The sequence below is a fragment of the Wasmannia auropunctata genome, unplaced genomic scaffold (assembly GCF_000956235.1).
Source record: "Wasmannia auropunctata unplaced genomic scaffold, wasmannia.A_1.0 LD336076.1, whole genome shotgun sequence".
Classification (NCBI taxonomy): domain Eukaryota; kingdom Metazoa; phylum Arthropoda; class Insecta; order Hymenoptera; family Formicidae; genus Wasmannia; species Wasmannia auropunctata.
In genome coordinates this window covers 1,324,000-1,345,063 of record NW_012026814.1, presented here as the reverse complement: position 1 = coordinate 1,345,063, position 21,064 = coordinate 1,324,000, and the positions used below count along the sequence as shown (strand labels likewise).

Here is a 21,064-nt window from a genome sequence, read left to right as displayed (position 1 = left end):
TATTATATATGTATATATATACATATATATATATAATTATATATATACATATAATCATTATACTTTCTTTTTACAGATAATTAATTGAATTGCTTAATTAAACGAAGGAAAGGTAAAGGATTCTTATATTTATACATAAAATATTTATTTTTCTTAACAACGATCTAGGGAACAATATTGTTTCACAACGTTATACAAATTATTATCACCTAACTATTTATTTATATTGCAATATTGTGTATTGTATAAGGACCGCTCGAAGATGCGGCGTGTATATGTATACTGGAATCAGTCAAGTAATAATATATGTATATATTAATTTCGATATCGTTTGGTATGTATAAGACCCCTTTCTACATTACAAAACATGCGCATAAAAGTGCGCTGCGAGTAATGGAAATTAGCAAAGTTACCCAATATATCCCGTCTTTGACCGTGTTGCAAAAGCAACTATCAATGTCACGGCGCGCTTTGATTAATCAATCGCCGATATCTCGTTAACATTGCCATCGGCAGTCTTTCATCAACAAAATGAAGGAAAGACTTTTACGTCAGAAGTAACCCATGACTCGAGATTTCTAATATCGTGTTTATAAGCTAGAAGTAAAACGACAAAAGGCACTCTTTTTGCACCAGAGATAAAAAAATCATAACACAATTCCAAACAGCACGCATATCCAAAATCGGATCAGATGTCTTATGTTCCGATTTTGAGCATACATATGTTGTTTAGAATATTTCTAGCTGATCATTCATAAAGAACTGTCGCGCAAGGCGTTAGGACTTATTATAGTCTACATAACTCTACATCGAACAATTTGCAATCCCCAGTCTCATTGGAACGTAAGAAGAAACAACTCTAACTAGATTTCTGAAAGCGAAAGACTGTTTTTTTTAATTCCAGCAGGAAATTGTTACGAAATATTTTTACATAATCAGTTGTTTGTATCGTTGTTACATTTGCAAAAAATTTGTTCTTTGCGAATAAACTTAGTTGGCTACGTTTATCCATAAATCTAAAAAATTTTTCAGTCCGGAATTAAATTCAACGAGCGCATTTCTACAGCGATATTAAAAAGTTTAATATATTTTATTAATTTATTTATTTTTAGTCCTGCTAGAATTAAAGATAGAAAGAAAAGGAAAGAAAGAGAATATTTAGAATGAAACTAGCTGTCAACGCGAGACGAATATAAATAGTGATATCGATAAGAAATAGTGATATCGAATAAATATAAATAGAGTTGCGGAACTTCGTGGATTAAATATACATCCACAGCGAGTCTCTCTCCAGAACGTCGCAACGTATATTTCCTAAAGGTGTCGACGACTATCGATGCGCGTACACACGCAATGGATTTTGTATCTCGCAGGACATATTCTTCAAGATACTATAAAACGGCGGTTCCGCGACCTCCAACGACCAAGCACCCGTCTTCATCATGCAGGAGCAATCCATGGCGAGGACGGATTCTGCAACAGAATTAAGATTTGCAGTTTAAAATTTCAAACTCGTTTCAGTAATTCGATAGTTTTGAAGTTGCTCATAATTTTTTGTGGAACATTATAATATACTGTTTTGAAATGCTTTCTTGGACTTAATAATTTTAGCTGTATAATAATTTTAGCTTTTACGCTTTCATTTAAAAAATTGATGGATGTTACGTTATAGAATTAATATTTTCGCTCTAGCATTAGACACGTGAAATATCTTGGATATTTTTAGGCACAACCGTCGGGCGTGAGCCACACTTGACATTGCGAGAACGTGATATGATTTACATTAGTATCAGTGTCGCCATCACAACCGGCGTTGAATTACGACCTGTTATCTCGCGTATACCTGGTTGGCCGTCGGAATCCGTATGTCATAATGTCATACTGCTCGGACATCCGTGATTCATTCTGTATTCCACGTAAAGCATTCCGGTGTTGTGCCAATAATAGAGGGCTAGCACGACCAGCGCGTGCCACCATTGATGCGACGAGCCGACGTAGTCCACCCAGCCTACGGGGTAACGTCGCGTATTGTGAGCGTTTACTCAACATGTAATGTGCGCAATTGCATTATTCAGCGCGGCATAACGCAAGGAGCGTCGTTACGGTAACGAGAGAACGGTAATTACCGTCAATTTACCTGGGTAAAAACGTTCGGGTATTTTGAGCATATAGAACGCGAATGCGATAGCGTTAATAATGTACATTCCTATCACCCTCGGAATGAGCATTTTAACGATCGGGTTATCCAAGCCACCCATCGCGAAGGTCCAATGCAGCGTTGGCAGCACGCCATATATCGCCCAGCTCACGAATACGGCTAGCTTAATGTTGCTGTTGATGTTCAGCTTCGGTATTTGCAGTATCATCGCGAAAATGAAGATCGCGAGCACGGTCGTGAGGTAAAACCGCTGCAGCTCCTGCAAAAGAGATTCGCCGGATTTGAGGTCGATTTGGATTTACCAGTCGTATTGACACACGAAAAACATATTGTAATCATTAATTCTTTAAACTTCCGAAATGCAAATTATATACCTATGCGCGTACGTAAAAAAACATAAATATCTAAACTTTCTTTGCACAAGCCGTAACGTAGAATTAAAATTATAGCCGCGGAGAAATCGACATTCTCTTCACCTTGTGACACCAAAAGGCATAGTAGACCCCCGACATGTATATCGACAGCATGCTCAGAGCAATGCCGAATAAGTCGAAAGATAGGAAGCACCAGTAATCCTTCTCGCTTCGACACGAGAACGTGTGATACACGGACGACAGGATCATGCATATCTAAAAACGGTCTCATTTATTTTATCTCATCATATTTTAACGAGTGCAATTGTGCACGTTGCCGAGATTTTCACCTGAAAGCAAAGAAGCAGCAAAGACACGATCAATTTGTCGCTGAACGGCGCGTGAATGTTCAGTAGACAGAGATCGTATAGGGTCAGACCGAAGAAGAGCATCCAGCCAAAAATGTGACTCCATATATTGACGGTTTCGTTTGTCCACCAAAATATGCTGAAACGTTAAATATTTTCGAATTGAGAAACGTGTGCTGTCGGTGTTGTATATCGCTTATCACCTCCGAGATTATTGGAGTTTAGCGTGAATGTATCGAGGAATGTTATAAACTCAACCTCTCGAGGCACAATTTGGTGGTCAAGCAGCCTCGGTAACCGCGCAGTATGTAGGGATTGTGCTGAAGAAATTCAGGCGCCTCCTCGAACCGTAGCAAACGTCTCAACTTGTTTTCCTCCTCTGGTGGGACATCCCTCTTGACTGTCGAATCGCCGCATACCTATTTCAAAACGAAAAGTCGAAACATATTCAATATATCCGAACCCAAAATTCTAAACGAGAATACCTAAAATTTTTAATGTTTGTACGATATATACTTTTTAAATTTTGATGTATAGATAAATCTATATATACATTTTTACGTATAGATAGAGTATTCAATATTGTGTGCAATATTATATAAAAATTGTGACCTTTCGATCTCCATTAATATTAAAGACCGAATTGAAAAAAAAATCGCTATTTATTTAATGATTAATTTTTTTAATCGCCAATTATTTTACCTCTTTTTCTTTCTCATATATTCTATCATGTTCATACATTGAAATAACAATTACAAAAAATTGTGCTCTATCTTGCATAAACGCGAATAAAAATGACACTTTGCATCTCATACATGTAATTGAATCTTTCAATCATAAATTATGCATAACTCACTTACATAAGAAGTTCGCGGAATGACGTTTTATTGCACTCGGAGTATTCTGAACAATACGTAGTATTGCTTTCATCGCTTTCGTTTGTGACATTCCTCGGCGATGTAAACTCATCGCAGCAACAATGGAATGATATGACTTTGTGCTACGATAAATTCCCTCTTTAACTTGACGTAATTATTAAAAAGAGGAAACACTATCCATGTGTTATATAAACAAGAGTAAATTTTCCGTAACGTAAAAATTATCTTCACACTTTTAATTATATTTCTGTATTAATTGAATAGCAATATGAGCCAAAATTTAAATATATTAAGAGAGAAATCAATTAATCGTACAAAGAGTAAATTATAAAATACAATTTTATACAATATTGAAATATTGGTTACAATCCTTACTTATATAATCATACAAATTTGTTTATCTAACAAATAATTTCTTAATACAAATAACTTTTAACTTATCTTTAATAACAAAATAAAAACAATCGAAGTTATAGAAAAATAAAAATAATCGAATAATGATATTAATGTAATCAAGGCGCCGACTTACAAAGGGCAGAGCACTTTTCGCCCCCTTAATAAAATTGTTGAGAAGAACGACGCCTTCCCGATAATTTTTATCGTTTGTTTTTTACAATAATTGAACAAAAGGTTTTTTTAACAACTGCAAATAATTTCTGCGATCAAAACTGCGAGAAATCGTCGGCCAGGCGATACACCAATAATATGGCAATAGGAAAATTATTAAGCTTTTTTTCTCAATTTTGTGCACCAAATACCTATTCTGTTTGTATATTTTGATTTATGTAAAAGAATATAATTTATATATTTCTATACATTTCTACTTCCCCTTCCTCATTTTCACTTGATAATGTAAAAACTATTAAAAACAATTTTAAAGGCTAAAAAAGAAAAAGTTAATGCAATTGTTAATTGAAATGCTTTCGCTTTGGCGCCCCCCCCCCCTTAACATTTTTTTTCAAGTCGGCAATCATTGAATGTAACTCAAACTTGAACGTGACATTGTGTTATAGTACAAAATATAGTTTTGTCACTGATTGATGCCTTACACAAGATAGAAAGTTATTCGATATGTGAAAGAGGACTGATCAAGTGAATTCACTACATGTAGGATGCGCTCCTAATGACTCGGAAAGAGTTACACTGGCTACACAGAGAATATAGACGAGAAGTGTTTCGATCATACTATCTTTCACAGATACGCGAATGCGGTAAGTAGGCCACAACGGGACCTGCCTTTCATCCGAGTGTGTCAAGTTTACGCCATCCGTTTTCCTCTCGTGCCGCATAAGTTTGCAGCTAGTGAAATCGATTCTCTCGTTGCTACGCCAGCACGGAGCATCATAATCGGCCGCGATTAGAGCGAGTACCGTCGCGGAAAATGAAAAACAATTAGCGATTAATGTCAGATTTTGTTGCAATGCAATTTCAGAAGACAATGTATACTTTCGCCTCGTAATGAGCGTTCGCCAAGCGATCAACAGTCAATCGCGTTTTTTATCTATTACTTTCGGGGCGGACCGCTAATGTTATTATCGGCAGCCGCACGACGATGAATATTGCATTTTTTTTTGCAAAATAGATTTTGTTCGCGAAATCTCTAGCCTGATGGGAAAATCCTGTTAATCGTACTTGTAATGCACACAGGGAAAAGGAGAAATGCAAAATTACAGAGTTTATCGCGTAACCCAGAAAGCCGTAGTCGCGTGTCTCGGTCTCGCAAAAAGCGGAAACGGATGACTTTATAATAAGAAATGGAGCATGTCAACTTGACAGTGTCCCTTGCGTGAAGCTGCCGCACTTCCGGACTTCCAACCGCCGTCGATCTTATCCGCGGGATTTTCGCGAAAATGCTTTATCGCTATTATTATCCGCAGCGGCGTAAATCGTTAATCTCATGACGACGTTAACCGCGCATAATCACGTGGCCGCGGTTATTCCGTTTTATCGCGTCTTCGCGTTCTCATAATTTATTCCTGAATTTTTTACTGATCTTAATCTGTTTTTAAAATCTTGTTCGACACGATTGAAAACGTCGACGTATACACGTCAACTGACAACACGTTGACTGACCTTGTTGACGAGCGGCTTGCTCGCTTCTTGCGCCAATTCTGTTGTAGATTGCTTTTCATGACTATTATTGTTGTGCAGTTGGCCATTATTGGTCTCTTTTTCACAGTGGTCGCTAACCTCCTCTACGCCTGCAAGTAGTTTCATCATTCAAACGGCGTAGACCTTTTGTGCAACACCTGCTTCCTGAAAGATATAATGATAGAAGGGATTGGAGATAACCGTTCATTGTGTTATCCGCGATAACATTACTGTCAAACGAGACTTGACCCTGCCATATAATTTTCACTTCAAACACGTTTGAATTTTAAAGGTGTACAGTTTAGAATGTATTTGAACTTGGGCTTAAAACCTCGGCGTATTTTCTAGACAGCACGCATAATTCATAATCGAGATATAAGACGTGTTAAAAACATATGCGTCTGTCTGGGATATGGAAGTACATGTACAAAATGTATAAAAAATTTCGTACGTATAAAAAGTTTGCATTTAAATTTCACTTTTGTAATTGTCAATTTTGCAGGAATTTCACAAGTGTTCGTGACTTAGCAATTTTTCAAGACGATCTTCGTCATGACTTAGCAACTTTTTAAACCTAGACATTATTACAATTTTTAAATATACGCTATTAAATATCTAGGAAAGAATAAAAAATATTAATTATTTTAAATTATTTCCATTATTCAGGAAACATATTTTTGAAATTTCAATCTATCCAACTTTTCCTCGTAAGAAACAAGATTTGTTTTTAGTTTTTGATTACATATAAAAGCAGAATTATATTACGGAGTTTGCTTTTGTACTGTTCGCGCACAATGATAAAGATATTATATACTTTTCATTTATCGTACAGCAATTGGAATTATTACTTGCACATCACACAATAACAATACAAATACAAAGACAAAATCATTCTTCTTTGTCAAGACAATGCTTATATACTTTTTATAGAAACTCCCCGAAGACTAGAAATACGAGTTTGATATGTAAGGTGACGTCGGTATATACGTAACTTTCTCGCGAAAGGAGATTGCGTACGGAAAGCAAGCAGCGGCCGTCGTAAGCAATGGAATGCTTTCTTACGTGACGCCGTCTAATTGGAAGTGAATTTTACTTGCAGTCGCACAAAGAGTCAGTATATCGTTATTATGGTCGTTAAAGCGGGAACAAAAACTGCACGAAGAGATTGTATATAAGGGGAAAATCGTGAAGCGCTTAACTTTCGAGCGCCGCGCGAAATCGACCGATTAGAAATCTCGCGGTTGAGCCCGAAACGAATATTCGGGCCGATTTATTTTTACGAATTTCCAGTTGTTAATAAAGAAATAAGAAGTGCGATTGCATTTTTGAATATAATACAGGTAACGCAACGCGCGTTAAAAGCGGACGAAAAAAGCCTGCCCGAGATTGTCCTAGTTGTCTTTTCATCTGGACTCCGCGTGTGAGAGGAGGAGATTCCTGTTCACTCTCTCTGCGTCACGCGGCTATGTCTAATCTACGAGAAAGTCGAAGGCGCACTTTGGAATCCGCTGAGATCGTACGTCTGCACCCGGTGAAAAGTATAATTGTGCAGTCTATATTTTCACCATTACATATAGGAACAGGAAGTACGGTTGGGGGCATGTTCGCGTAACGTATTCGTATATAATATTCCGAAATTTCTACCTTTTCTGCATTACTTCTATCGAATTTATTGTTATATCTTATTGATATACATAGTGAACGTAGATATACATGGCACAAGTTACAATAAAATAAATATGTTAAGTCGATATTAATAAAAAATATTAATAAAAAATAATAAAAGTAATTTATATTGCATAAATAATCACGAGAGTACACAGGTAGACAATGGTCAGCCAATCTTTTACGTAATTTACATATTTAATTTATTCTATACAGAAAAGAATGAATAAATTGGTCGTAACTCCCGACTGAAGTTGTATTTCCGACATTACAGGTACAAGCAAATACGTGACACGAAACTAAATACCCATGATTTTAATATCATGTTTTTTGCGGAAGAGATAGAAAGGTTTCCGTAATGTTTATTTGCATATCTCATTACCACTTTGCCACAACTGCAGCATTGTTTCGATAAATAAAAATCTTATTCTCCTATATTTACTTATCTTTCCGTCGATACGTAAGGAGTAAATCGCGTCAATTACCACACAATGGATAGTTCATTGTCGCGCGAACAATTATAAGAATAAAGGCGAACGATATCGCGTAATATAATTCCGCGCTTTGAGGAATTGATTCACGTTGATGCTCGTTTATCAAATTAAAAAATTTAACTGATAAAACTATCATTGAATACAAATAAACGCGTGCTTAAATACATTTGCATATATATTGGAATTTCCCGAATTAATTAAGAGTCCAAAAGCTTGAAGAGTCCAAAACTATCATTGAATACAAATAAATATTAAAATTTCCGAAATTAATTAAGAGTCCAGAAGATTATTTTTTGTAACGTTAATTTTATATCTTTAATTAGCTGGGTTTATTCTTATCATATTCGTCGAATCTCTAATTCATTAGCCGATAATGAATTGAATAGATGTGAATACTATAGCACAATTCGATGTACGTGTATATACTATTATTCAGTAGGTCAAGCTAACGACCCGTAAAGACGTCAGTTATTAAGTTACTCCACGATTTACATCACCATCTCTTCCCCCGGATTTGCAGGACAAAGTCTCACTACTGTCGTAAAGCCGCGTCGAAAGTAAAATGACATTGAATCCATCGAGCGATCGGTGTATACCCGCGGGTGCCAATTTTGGCGCGAGATTCATTCGCCCGCACTTCATTTAATCAGCCTCGCTCCAGAATGCAATTTAAATACGAGACCTGAGCACGAGGACGCGGCGGGTTCTCTCAAACGCAGATCCGAGGGGGAATCAGCTGCTCTTACTTTCGTGACACATGTACAAAAGGTTTCAATTTATCTTTTTACCGGCGATACTACTCGAAAGGAGTCAAACTGTCTCTGGTACTTTTTGATGAATATCGATACCGTTAGTATAATTATCTTTCTTCATAAATATATTCGTTGTATAAAAAAAAAGCGACGTTCCGTTCGATGGTACCGGCCGACAATAATTAGCGTTACTAATCATCTCATCGGGACAATTAAGCCCCGGCCTTCCGCATCGAGTGACGCTTCAATCAGCGACGTACACGTACCTCGTGGAGCGGCGATCGACAGTTTTAGCGGGGACGGTCGAGGAAACGGAGAGTCATCGACGTCTCTCGTGGTCGTCGGACGCATCGGCGCACTCTTCACGTTGTGCGAGTCTCCGCCGCGATTCGATCGACCGCACCGAGCGCGCCGAGCAGAACACTGGCAGCAGCGAGCGCATCGGATTGCGAAGCGGCGGCGGCGGCGGCGACGGCGGCGGCAGCGGTGGCGGCGGCGGCAACGGCAGCGGTATAGCGACGGCGACGAGGACGACGGCGAGTTGCCCCAGGGTCGCTCCCGATGTACGCCGCCCCGGCCCCGCGTGAGAAGCACATGCTCCGGTATCAACAATATTCCCCCGGCACTTGAGACACAAAGAGGGGACGCGCCTGGGTACTTTCACTGCTCGGACAGCGAGCGACTGTCCGGTTCTCCGCGGATTCAGGATCGGCTGCCGGGTGGCCTTCGATGTCCGGGGCACATCTCGCAATAACACGAGATTTACAATGATTACATATGATTTCTTCTCGGAGTAGCTCTTTTCAGTCTTATCAGTGGTATATACATATATATGAAATCACATGATTCACGTATAATTTGTAACTTGACCTGCGAATTTTGCCAAATTTTTTCTATTTGCATTAAATTACTTCGCAAGGAAGAAGTAATTTTTCAGTTTGACAAAACGGCTTGAAAATTGCGTGCGTGGTCAAAATATTTTTTCCGTATGTTTAATCTTATCTAAAAGCAATCTCGATTTACAATTACAATTACTTGTAAAGTTTCCAGTTTCTCTTTCGAGCGCGAAAAAGTTTCCTCGTCGAAAGCGCGACGCACCGCGTGCAATAAAATTTTCAGGAGCACACAAGTCGGGGCTCCGCGTTACTTTCACGTAGGTCACATTGCTGACATTGAAGAATTGGGAAAGACACGCGTGGGCCAAGACCGCTTTCGAACCGAGAGATTCCCCGCTGATACGCTGATGATACGATAATATCTTTTTTATAGCCTGGCACGAATCTTCAGTTGTATACGGCTCGTTACGATAGGAAATATGATGGGCTGCGTAACGCGAGACGTGACCGTGTCGCGATACCTATCCGCTTATCGTATCGTCCGCACGCTCGGGCTTGCGTGGCCGGTCGCGCGCGCGCGCGCGAGGAAAAGAAAAAAAAAGGAAGATTCGCTTGCTTCGTACCTTATCATCATGTGGACTTTATTATATAAAGGGCTAATGCTAAAATGTACACAAGATAAGTTATTAAAAATGTTCATTATTGCGGTAGTAATAATTAATTATACACATGAATAGTCATCTTCTACTAGAGAGTGAACGATGATCAAGTTTTTTTTTTCCTTTTTCTTTTTCGAGGACTATAACTTTTAAATATACCAGATCCGACAGAGACGCGTTTACTCGTAATTAAATTACAGCAGATACACGGTCGTATGAGACAAGGTCGGCGTAAACAGCGGGCCGCCGCATTACATACTAATCGATTTGTCTTCTCTAGGTTCCCCTTAGTTCCTTTAGTCCGCCCCATCAGCTTGCCGTATATCTTTTAAGCACCGATTACATATCGAGACGGTTTTCGCACTGACGCGCGCTTTACACGTGGTTCGCAAAGACAAAGTCGTTTTCACTTACGCACTAATTAAGTAATCGTATCTTTCTTTTTTTCTTTTTAAATGACGTATCAGATTTTATTTATTTATCTATGATTAGAAGCCAAAAACACACTGCTAGCACCATCAAAACAGTGCAATTATTGTAGTTTCATATAATCTTAAACGAACTAATCGCGCTGAATGACATTTCGCAATTTAACGACACATTTTGTTCATTTTGTATAATAGCTAGGTTTTTAAGAAATAATAATATGTAATCACATCGCCTTACCCTTACAGCCACAATATATCGGGGGACATAATAATTGTAATCGTAACGTTTAAATAACAGATTGTATTTTAAGTCTATCGTTCGGTCCAGCAATGGAACAGTACGGTCGCCCGTCGCGACTGTACGCATTTTATATTGTGGATGAAAGGAAAAAACATCTGGTCACGAAAACTAAATAAAAAAAAAAAATCGCTGCTTAAAGAAACATCTGCACGCAAAGCAGCAGTAAAAGTATTGATGCGAGTAAAATAGCGTCGCGATGGACGACGGGCGAGTGCGAATTCCTGATCCGCAGAACGCGACGCACAAACTTAATAGCGTGCATTCATGCACTGTAATGCGAGACGAGTCGCCGAGATTTTGGCAAATCCAGTGGCGATCCCCCCTCGCGCCGTATCGACATACTTGTCGCCTAATTTAATATAACGCGATCCGTATATAAGTTTAAATAATCGGAATTGTCCTCTCCCTCACGTCATTTATTGACGATAGTGACCCAATCGACTGCTCGCCATTTATTCAGCGTAAAAGCCGAAAAGGATGACACGAGCGATCCGCACGCTTCCAAATAAATTATACAACGAATCTTTATAGAGCCGCGAGACTGCAGACCATACTCTTAAATATCAGACAAACTTTTATCCAGCGCTCGCAAGTACTTCCGATTACTTAAAGTTGCACGGTTGCCACTTGCCGATTAACGATATGCATAATTAAATTACTACACACACACACAGGAACCAAAAGCACAGATTTCGAGTTACTCGTAGAATTTGTCAGGTATAAGGAATTTTAATAATTGAACAAAGCATACACGTAGTTTCAGTAATATTTATATATATATAGCCCAGTCTTACAAAAGAGTGACCACATCGTTTCAAGGGACGGGCAAACATTGCTCACTTGCGTTTAAGACTAACAATCGATGTGCTGTCAGTTCAAAGTTTTTCAGTTTTTGTTTCACTGAGAAAGTAGGTAATGTTACAATTATCATAAGCACAATAATTAGAGAAAACCAATCTATTAGATTCAAAATACAAATCCTACTTTCACTCTCCTATATGTTACTTCCATTTTTCTTTTATTTATGAAAAAACAAAGCGGACATGTGTTGTCTGATTCAGTATATATAATGCTGGGTGACCACCTTCAAAATTGCCTCAATTGCCATTGCGGCAACGTTTTTTTTTTTTAACCATTCGCGGACTTCTTGAACCGCGAGAAGTTCAGATCGATCACGTTTGCCTGAGGATTCCTCGGGCCCGAATACTGCTTAAGTTTAAAAAGTATACGAGCCATAGCTAATTTCAATCGGTGCTGATGCGTAAGTGGCAATAGGCTGGGGCTGTTTCTTGGTGGTGTTTGGATGTTGAAGTCAATGGAGATTGGCGCATCACATGGCATACTTGCGCGTCCATTCGCGTGCCAATTCATTATACTTCTCCCTGTCGGTTTTGTATATCCTGGCTATCTCTGGTACCAGTGGGTCATCTGGATTTGGATCGCACAGCAAAGAGCATATTGACAATAACACTGGAAAAAAAAAATTATTAATTACGTTAAAGCGCCACTGAAAATACACAGAATAAGCCCTATCTACATAAGTCGCAAACGCAAAACGCAAACGCGGACGTTTCTCTCTTTCTTTTCTTTTATTTTGACGTTTCGTTCTTTTTTTTCTCCGCGTTTGCGTTTGCGTTTGTGTTGTGCGTTTGCGACTTATTTAGATGGGACTGTACATTTTTCTAAACGCATGTCACGTAGTAACACATACCCTTTGATATAGTGAGCGCAGGAGACCACTGAGATCGTAAAATATCCAAACAAATACTTCCATTACTGTTGATATTGGGATGATAAATTCTAGTCGTGAATGCCACCTGCAAGTAGTAAATAATTATTTGTGATGGACATTCATTTGTGTCTCTTATTTCTGAAATATAACATTAAAAATTCCATCTGTACAATGTGACATACCTTAGGTGGTTTAAACGGGTAATCTGTTGGAAAGTGTATTGTTAGGAAAAATACCCCTCCTTGATACGGACTGTCGGGCTGCAAGAGAAAATTAATGTATATAACAATGTATCACACAATTATTCTAATAATGAAACTCTATGTATAAACTTGATAATATATTAACAATGAAATTGAAAATTATTAGTACCCATTTTCATAATATATGGTTAATGAAAAGGTTAGGTTAACTTGAAAGTTAACTGAAACACATTTTCATAAGCTTACGATCAAATCTTAGAACATAGTTAAAGGTTACGTGTACATTATGTGTATTTCTACCAACGTAGATTAACTTTAATCTAGGTTTAACTTATTTTATATCTTTTCCTACTTTTAAGAATTAGAAAAAGATAAAAAGTAAATAAAATCGTAATTAAAGTTAATCTACATTGTATAAATGGACATTAGTTGAGTTGGCACTAAGTTAACTCGACAGTCAAGTCCTAACCAAACGTCGTGAAACAATAAATTTCTAATTTCTAACCTTTAGGTAACCATACATTTTGAAAATGGGCCTACGGCATGAAAAGTGCAAAATATATAATCACCAGCAATTCAATATCTTTCTATCGTAATTTAATATCACATAAAAAATATTAAATAGTTAATCATTTACTTATATTCTTACATAGAAAAAAAATAAATGTTAAAAATTTGCATAAGGTATTACACTTACTGGTCCCATGATTGTTGCCTGCCAGTGGAATACTAGAAAAATATTAGGTTAAACAATTACATGCAAATTGTCATTAAATTGGTATAACTTTCATGGTATCTTTACTTTTATAATATGTTAATAAATGGGAATAATCTTATTTCTTCTTAATTGAAAAATCTAAAATAAAAATTGTAATTAACATAAAGCAAACTACTCTGATTTCACTTTTGTGATCTATTAATAACTTGGCAGATTAATATATTATTCATTTTACATTATTTTAAGTATTTACGGTAAACTTAATTACTTACAATCATCTCCTACAGGTCCAGCCGAGCATTGTGCTGGCGGATCTCTACCAAGATCTTGAAGTTCCTGAAATTACAAACACAGCGTTATAACAGCGTCACAAAAATTTCACAAAAATTTCATACACAATGAATTATCTGTTATTAATAATTATTAATTATCTACAGTAAATATCTATTATCTTTCAATTTATAAAAAAAAAATAGTATCTGATTATGAATATTTTAATTAGCCAGAACGGAGATTTATATTTATAACAATTAGATCTTATTTAATTTTTAATATATTCCACTGCAACAATTGCGATCATGCATGCTATCATTATTCTATAGACAGCTTAGTATTTTTAAACATATATACATAATCAGACATTCTGCTGGCAATAGATATACGTACAGAATACCTTCTAGATAATTCATACATCTATATACGGAGTGATAGTGATTGAACAAAAAATTACGGACTAATAATGGAAATTTCCAAGAGTTATTTGTTGTCTGCAATCTCATCTACAATATCTTTAGAACAAAGAGTCACATTCAATTCTAGTATGTTACATGATTCGAGTATCATACAACGCTACGATTGTTATTATCATTGTAATACCAGACGATCAAAATCGAATAAAAATCATAGCTTTTCGCTGGACTTTACAGTCTTGCTTATATAAACCGAGCTCCTCAGTTTGCTCCGAATCATAGTCCATTCGCGTTATACAAACGGGAAATCAAACATCATTGGCACTCGTGTCGTGGAGATGCACCGTTGTCAATCGGCGCACTTTACTTTACTACGCGTCCCGAGGCTTTCACAGCGGACCACTGGAAGAGGGCATTTCTCGCGAGCACTACGGTGTGTACGGTGTAAACGACACAAAAGACCAGCGAAGAGCCCACCGGAGGGAGGAATATCTCGCGAGCGGCGACGATCCGGCGTGCATGCGTGCTCGCGCGTGCACGTACACGTCGGCGACAGGACATGGTGCGACAATGCACGGCCGAGCGTTACTTCCGGAGCAACTCGCGTGGACGTCGAGCACACAAAAAAATCCGGACCGTCCGGGTCACCCCGCTGTCACCGCCGCCGACGAGCCCGGCTGGGGACGTCGCAGAACGTCGAGGGACGGACGGACGGTTCGCTGGCTGCCTGGTCGTAGATGCGCACGGCGCGCGCGGCCGCCATCTCCGGCGCGCCGCGGGCACGAACGTCGGCGGCCGTCGTCGGCGACGAGCGACGACGCGAGGAGGCCCGGCCGCCGCCGACGACGCGGCGGCCCAGGCGGCGGCCCAGGCGTGATTCTTCCAACGCTCGCAACACACTTGCCTTCGTCCGCACCACACACGAGCTCGGCGAGAGGAGAAAAGAGAGGAGATCGCGCTAAGGGGCGTACGGCCGGGCACGGGCGCACGACGACAACGCCCGGGTCGCGCGGCCACGCGGCCGCGCACGACGCGACCGCTCCTCCACGTACCTTATTAATTCGCTTTAAAGCCATTTGACGAACTGTGTGTTGATATTAACTGGCCGCAAAACCAGACAGCGATACCCCGCTTGCCCGTGGATCTTTGATTAGGGATTGCAAGATGGCTGCCTTCTAAACGTAGGCCGACTGCGCTGGTCAAGCAAGCGCCGCGCGCCGCCTGCGCGATTCGCGCACCGTCGGCGGAGCGGACACGCGCGTCCGCGTCACACACGCACGTAATTTGTATCGGGACCGCGGGGGTTAACCGCGCGGGGCGAATCTCGGACGCCGACGGCCGGATCGTTACGTTTTTATACTTCGCGACGACGCTTTTCCTTCCACCTCGGCGCGCGCTAGCACACACACGGGCCTCGCAATCACGCGAACCGGGGGCCACCGTTCGGGGATCCTCCTTTTATTGCCTTTTATCGGCAATCAGCAGACAAGTCCCAGCGTACCCGCGCCACCGCCGACAGATGGCGCGGCGGAACGCGTCCCCGGGGTTCCGGCACGCGCCGACGCGCGCCGTATATATATCTCGTATATACACCGTGTGCGTCGAAAGTAAGGTCGAGCCGGTCGAGGAGAGGCGATCCCCCGGGATGAGGTGCGCGCGCGCGCGCGCGTGTAAAGCGGGAGGGGGTGGGAATCATAGAAAATGCGAATAAAATTTTTTTCCTCCCGATCGTGCGCCTCTTCTACTTTTGCCCCCCCAGGCTGCATACTTTTAAGCGCTCGAGATGTCTCTCGGTGTCTCTCGCGCTATATACACGACTAAAGACGCGGAGGGAATGATGACCTTGCCCACTTATTGCTTGTCATTGTAGCGAATGTAAGTATGTTTCAAATAGATTACTCATGCTCGCGCGAGTGTGCCGCAAAGATATGGTCATGCTTTTTAATGAGAAAAATGACGAAATGTATATATATATATATGTTTTATGAGAAGGCAACCAATCTGCAGGGTATAAACACTCGGCGAGAATATTTTAATTGAATTGTCTCTCCGCGAACGGCAGGAATCTGCCGCGATAACTCCGGTTTACGTTTGACGAGCCTAATAAACATACATGCGCGCGATCACCCGACTGCAACGTGCGTCGCGTGCATTGGTTCTTCAACCGATGATTCCAACCGGTTTACGTGCGCTCTTTGACGCTGAAAGATAATTCCTTCCAGAGGAAAAAAAGAATTAGCATTTTCCTCGTGCTATTAAGAGACATTAGGCGATAGGTATCTCGCGCGTTGCAGATTGGCTCGCAGTCTCAAGATGATGACGCACACTCGCGGGCCACGTTACTCCAGGCCTTCTTGATATAAATCTATAAGTATGATGTAACGAAACGCGGCGAATATTCATTACGGAAATTGATCTGTCATTCGAAATTGATATGTATAAGTATATAATAGCCGCCGCATGTGTAATACATTAATTACGACTCAAAACGGATAATCATACACGCAACTATTAATTTACAAAATTTTAATCATCTGTACATAATTAGATACTGTTTATTTAATTAATATAAAATCTGAGAATATAAAGTCGAAATATGTAAACAATAAAAGTGCAGGAATAATTTAATATAATAGTGTAATTGATGTAATTTCATGCACAATGCAAGTTCACTATGTGAAAAAAAACTACAAAAAATTAGATACAGTATATCATATGTAAATTACCGAATGGTACTTTAGGATAGCCGATCATGTAACTTTTTCTAGAGCAAAAACGTGAAAAGTGAAAAATTTCTCCGTTACATTTAATGATAAAAATTTTCGTTTTACACGTTTCCGCCTTAAGGGGAGAATCTGGTGTAACGGATCAAAAAAATTGATTTTTTTTTGCATAAATTATTAGTGCAAAAATATGTTCCTAAAGTCCCAGATCGAAAATCGAAATGTTATTAGTGCTATGGACTGCAATTTTATACCTGCGCGTCACGCAAGTGTGCGAGAAAGCGCACGACGCATCCCTCCGATTGGTCTTTTTTATAATAGGCTTTGACCATGAATCGGATTTGAAAACATCATAGAAACGTTTTCTTATGTGTATGTTTTGTAAGTATGAATGCAATATGAACAGCGGAGGGGCCAGAGGGTCACCTGGGTCACTCCGTTTTTCGTAGTCAGTTGTGCTCTGAATTTTCGTCCTGTGCGGAAGTTTTCGAGTGAAAATGTATCCGAAAGGAACCAAAGAAAACGTTTACCGTTAATCCGGGCCACGTAAAAGAAAGTTTTAAGGCAGTTAATTCATTAATAAAGGAAATACTTCGCCAGGATCGATAGACAAGAAAAACTATAAGTATAGTAAGAAAACTATAGTAAGAAAACTATAAGTACTGCACGTAACGAGCATATTATGTTTTACTCCATTATATTATTACCGGATTGTTAAAATTTTTATCTGTTTTGGAAAAAGTTACGTTTGATCGCTACCCAAGTCTACAAGCTAATGAACATATAGGTTTATTGATAAGCAAACAATTTCTCGAAGCTGCTCGCGTCCACGTTCACGTCGATCTCTTTTCTTCAGTCTCGCAACATGGGGTTGGAGAAGTGAAGAGGAATAAAATCAACAAGTACAAGCCGGCCACGTCGAGGAGCTCGTCGCGACTATGCCGGGCACGGCGGCGTTACGCACCAGACTCCAACAGTTGTGCCTGTGCCGCCTCAAGATATACGCGCATCAGAAGAAGAGAACGAGGGACCCTTGCAAGAGGAAGAGGCAGGTCTTCGTGTACAATCCGGAGGAGGCGATCTGGCACGAGCCCTACATGCAGTCGCTTCGCCGCGAGTTCTCGGACGTGTCCGTGCTGTGCGACTCCAAGACCGAGCTACCCTGGCGGGACATCGCCCTGCCGACGACGGGCATGCGGATTCGTCCCGGCGTGGATCGAAAGCCGGACGAGGCCGAGACGGACGAGGAGGCGGAGACGATGAAGATCGTCGAGAAGCAAGAGTCCAACGACGTCATGGTACTGCCGTGGCGGGATCTGCTCATCACGGAGACCCTGCCGGTCGCGTTGGACGACACGGGGATCTGCGACTCCACGGTGGAGATACCCTGGGCCGACCTGGCGCTAGAGAGGCCGGTGCAGATCCGTCCGCCGCGGGAGCAGGAGCAGACCTGCGCGACCGACGACGTCGAGATACCCTGGGACGCGATTCTGGTGCCGCGTAACATCGTCATAAGGCCCGAGAGGAAGCGGAAGCATCCCTCGTCCGACCGACCACCGCGCCCGCGTGCCGATCCCACGATGTGCATCCCCTGCGGCACGCCTGTCTGCTGCGCGAAGATCCGCGCGAAAACCCGCTCGGGAACCCACTCGAAAACCCACGCGAACAACCCACACGTTGCGGGCTCCAATTGGCTCCTCACCTGCATGTAGGGCTGTGCGCGCGTAAATATTTATTTACTGATTTGATTAAATTTTGATTTCTCAACCCCTAAAAGTTGGTTACGTGTCACTTTGATCTTGATATCGCTTCTCTGAAGCAATTTTCCTCGTCTTTCCGCAAATAGCAACGTTATTGAATATTTATAAAAAAAAAGGAGAAGCTTTATTGGCTTCACAAGAGAATATTATTGACTTAATAGAATTAAATTTACTCCGATATACGACAATGCAAGATTGCATTGCACGTTGTAAAAAAATTGCTGAGAAAGTTCGATTTGCATTTTAAAACCTTGGTCCGTTCATTTTGCTCGCCGGATCTTGCGTTACCAGATCATTATCTGTTTTGAGATCCTTTAGGCGTTAATGTAATAGAGAAAAGTGAAGACCTTGGGAACGGCTCGAGATTGCTTTTTGAATCAAAACGAATAATTAATTGAATTTTATTACGTGCAAAAACGAAAGTTCCTTCGAAAACTTATTTACGAAATAACCGAGTGAAGATGAACGATTAAACGTGTATCGATTATACGTGAAAGGCACAGGTGTTGTTTGTTCATCGTTTTGTGAAATCGCGGTAAAAAAAAAACACATTGTTTTTTCTTCCTGTTTACACGGGCCGGGCGTTTGTGGATTTACCAACAGAGCGAAAGCCCGGCGCGGCGCGCGGCGCCGCGACCGACGTGAGGTGAAGTTGGTGGCGCCGCCGCGGATCGCGGGCGTCGCGTCGCGGCAGCGCCGCGCGCTTCGGCAGCCGTCGGCTCCGGTCGGCTCTCGTGATCCCGTGGCACCAGTCGACACTTGTCAGCGAACGCGTACGGGTGGCATGCCGCGAGCACGCGCGAGAGAAGGTTCCAACCCGCGAGCGTCGTGCGCGCAACGAAAATGGCGTAGTGAGACCGAGGTGTGAGTGTTACCGCCACCCGCGTTAAATCACGAACAGCGAGGTCCGGCCGTCGTTGGTGACGTCGTCAACGCGAGCGCGACGGTCAGGATTCACCCCCGCGGGGACAATCGACACCAACCTGACTGAGAGAGAGAGAGAGAGAGAGAGAGGAGTGCGCCATGATCGAGTCGGGACGACGAACCCGGCGACGTCGTTAGGTGGTATTTTATTTAATGCAGTGTGTATCCCGAGTGTGCTTTCTGGTGAGCCGCGCGCGCGCCGAGACAGGGGATCCCGACGGTTGATGTCCTCGTCGCCGCCGCCGTCGTCGTTGTTGTCGCAACGTCCGCCGATGACGACGACGCAAACGACCTGAACGTCGCGACGCGACGTGACGTGACGTAACGCGACGCTACGCAACCGCGACGCGTGACGCGTGACAGGTGACGCACGGGCGTATCCCGACCGTGACACGTGCATGAACCCCGAGAAAGCGGACGAGGGATGGCCCGCGCGGCCGCAACTAGGATTCGGTGATCCTGCCCGCTCGTGACAGTTCGACGACTCGCTCCGATCCGGGCGAGACCAAGATGGCGCCACCGGCGTTTTGACACTTGCCGAAGGACGACCCGTCAGCTGGACTTCATCGCCGCCCGCAGGCGATCCGTCTATTATGAGCAGAGAATTCTACGTGCCCTGCACACCTTACGTCTATCAGGTGAGACTCCTTAATTATTCTCGTTCGCGTCCCCTCCCCTCTCCCCCAATCCGCGTTTCTCCCCGAGCGATTCCCGTCGAGCGCGCGCCGAGCGTGTCTTGCGTTGCGACGTTTGCTCGCTCGGTCCTCGATGCCGAAAGATTTAGGTGATATTTTCAACTTCCTTGCTCGAGATTTGAAAATGACCCAAGTTGTGTCGACAAGTTTTTTTAGTATTGATCGTTGTGCAGGGAGAACCGGTACTTCGGGAATGTGCCTCGTAAAGGAAAACAAAGCAAGAAATCTGTATAAACATGAATTTTCTACGACTTTAATTACGGTTGCACGACAGTAACGCATGCGCTGGCTATAAACTTTTATAGGGGCTTTAAAATATTTACCTTTATTATTTATGAAAACTAATTACAGACTCAATTTCTTTGTATTGCAATTTCTCGTTTATGCTAAAATATATTCCTGCGATTATTTTAATTTGCGATAACGAGTTTCTTTTTCGTTTGAAATTATCACGTTGAAAAAGTGAAAAATATTGTTATTACCCGAGCTTAATTTGCCACGCAAATGATAAGCATTTCTCAATTTATTTATATTACAGTTCCACATTGAAATTAAAATGTATTATGAGTATTCTATTTTATATGGTAGCGAGTCCTCTCTTTTATTTGAAATTATCGCATTGAAATGAAAAACGTAT

At 41.3% G+C, this 21,064-nt stretch overlaps 3 protein-coding genes across 5 annotated transcripts; 1 reads left to right on the top strand and 2 right to left on the bottom strand.

Moving 5' to 3' along the window:
* Positions 1-128: 128 nt before the first annotated feature.
* LOC105449197 (progestin and adipoQ receptor family member 3) lies at positions 129-9,178 on the bottom strand. Of its 2 annotated transcripts, none has more exons than XM_011688204.1 (8): positions 9,026-9,178; positions 5,831-6,013; positions 3,138-3,298; positions 2,862-3,018; positions 2,635-2,787; positions 2,138-2,417; positions 1,844-2,008; positions 129-1,473 (listed from the first exon to the last, which is right to left on the bottom strand). In XM_011688204.1, exons 2-7 carry the CDS (start codon positions 5,975-5,977, stop codon positions 1,869-1,871), a joined length of 1,038 nt encoding a protein of 345 aa, XP_011686506.1. In that variant the 5' UTR covers positions 5,978-6,013; positions 9,026-9,178; the 3' UTR covers positions 129-1,473; positions 1,844-1,868. The 2 variants fall into 2 exon arrangements, with proteins under 2 accessions (XP_011686506.1, XP_011686507.1); XM_011688205.1 differs by lacking the exon at positions 9,026-9,178 and adding an exon at positions 8,796-8,935.
* Positions 9,179-10,215: 1,037 nt separating this feature from the next.
* On the bottom strand, positions 10,216-15,744 carry LOC105449196 (ubiquitin-conjugating enzyme E2-17 kDa). 2 transcript variants are annotated; one of them, XM_011688203.1, is made up of 6 exons: positions 15,378-15,744; positions 13,909-13,972; positions 13,616-13,647; positions 12,898-12,975; positions 12,695-12,800; positions 10,216-12,453 (listed from the first exon to the last, which is right to left on the bottom strand). In XM_011688203.1, the coding sequence occupies exons 1-6, from the start codon at positions 15,399-15,401 to the stop codon at positions 12,314-12,316; spliced, it is 444 nt and encodes a 147-aa protein (XP_011686505.1). In that variant the 5' UTR covers positions 15,402-15,744; the 3' UTR covers positions 10,216-12,313. The 2 variants fall into 2 exon arrangements, with proteins under 2 accessions (XP_011686505.1, XP_011686504.1); XM_011688202.1 differs by lacking the exon at positions 15,378-15,744 and adding an exon at positions 14,561-14,642.
* A 278-nt stretch (positions 15,745-16,022) lies between these two features.
* On the top strand, positions 16,023-18,824 carry LOC105449195. The gene is made up of 2 exons (XM_011688201.1): positions 16,023-16,200; positions 17,905-18,824. The coding sequence occupies exon 2, from the start codon at positions 17,987-17,989 to the stop codon at positions 18,758-18,760; it is 774 nt and encodes a 257-aa protein (XP_011686503.1). The 5' UTR covers positions 16,023-16,200; positions 17,905-17,986; the 3' UTR covers positions 18,761-18,824.
* Positions 18,825-21,064: the final 2,240 nt, after the last annotated feature.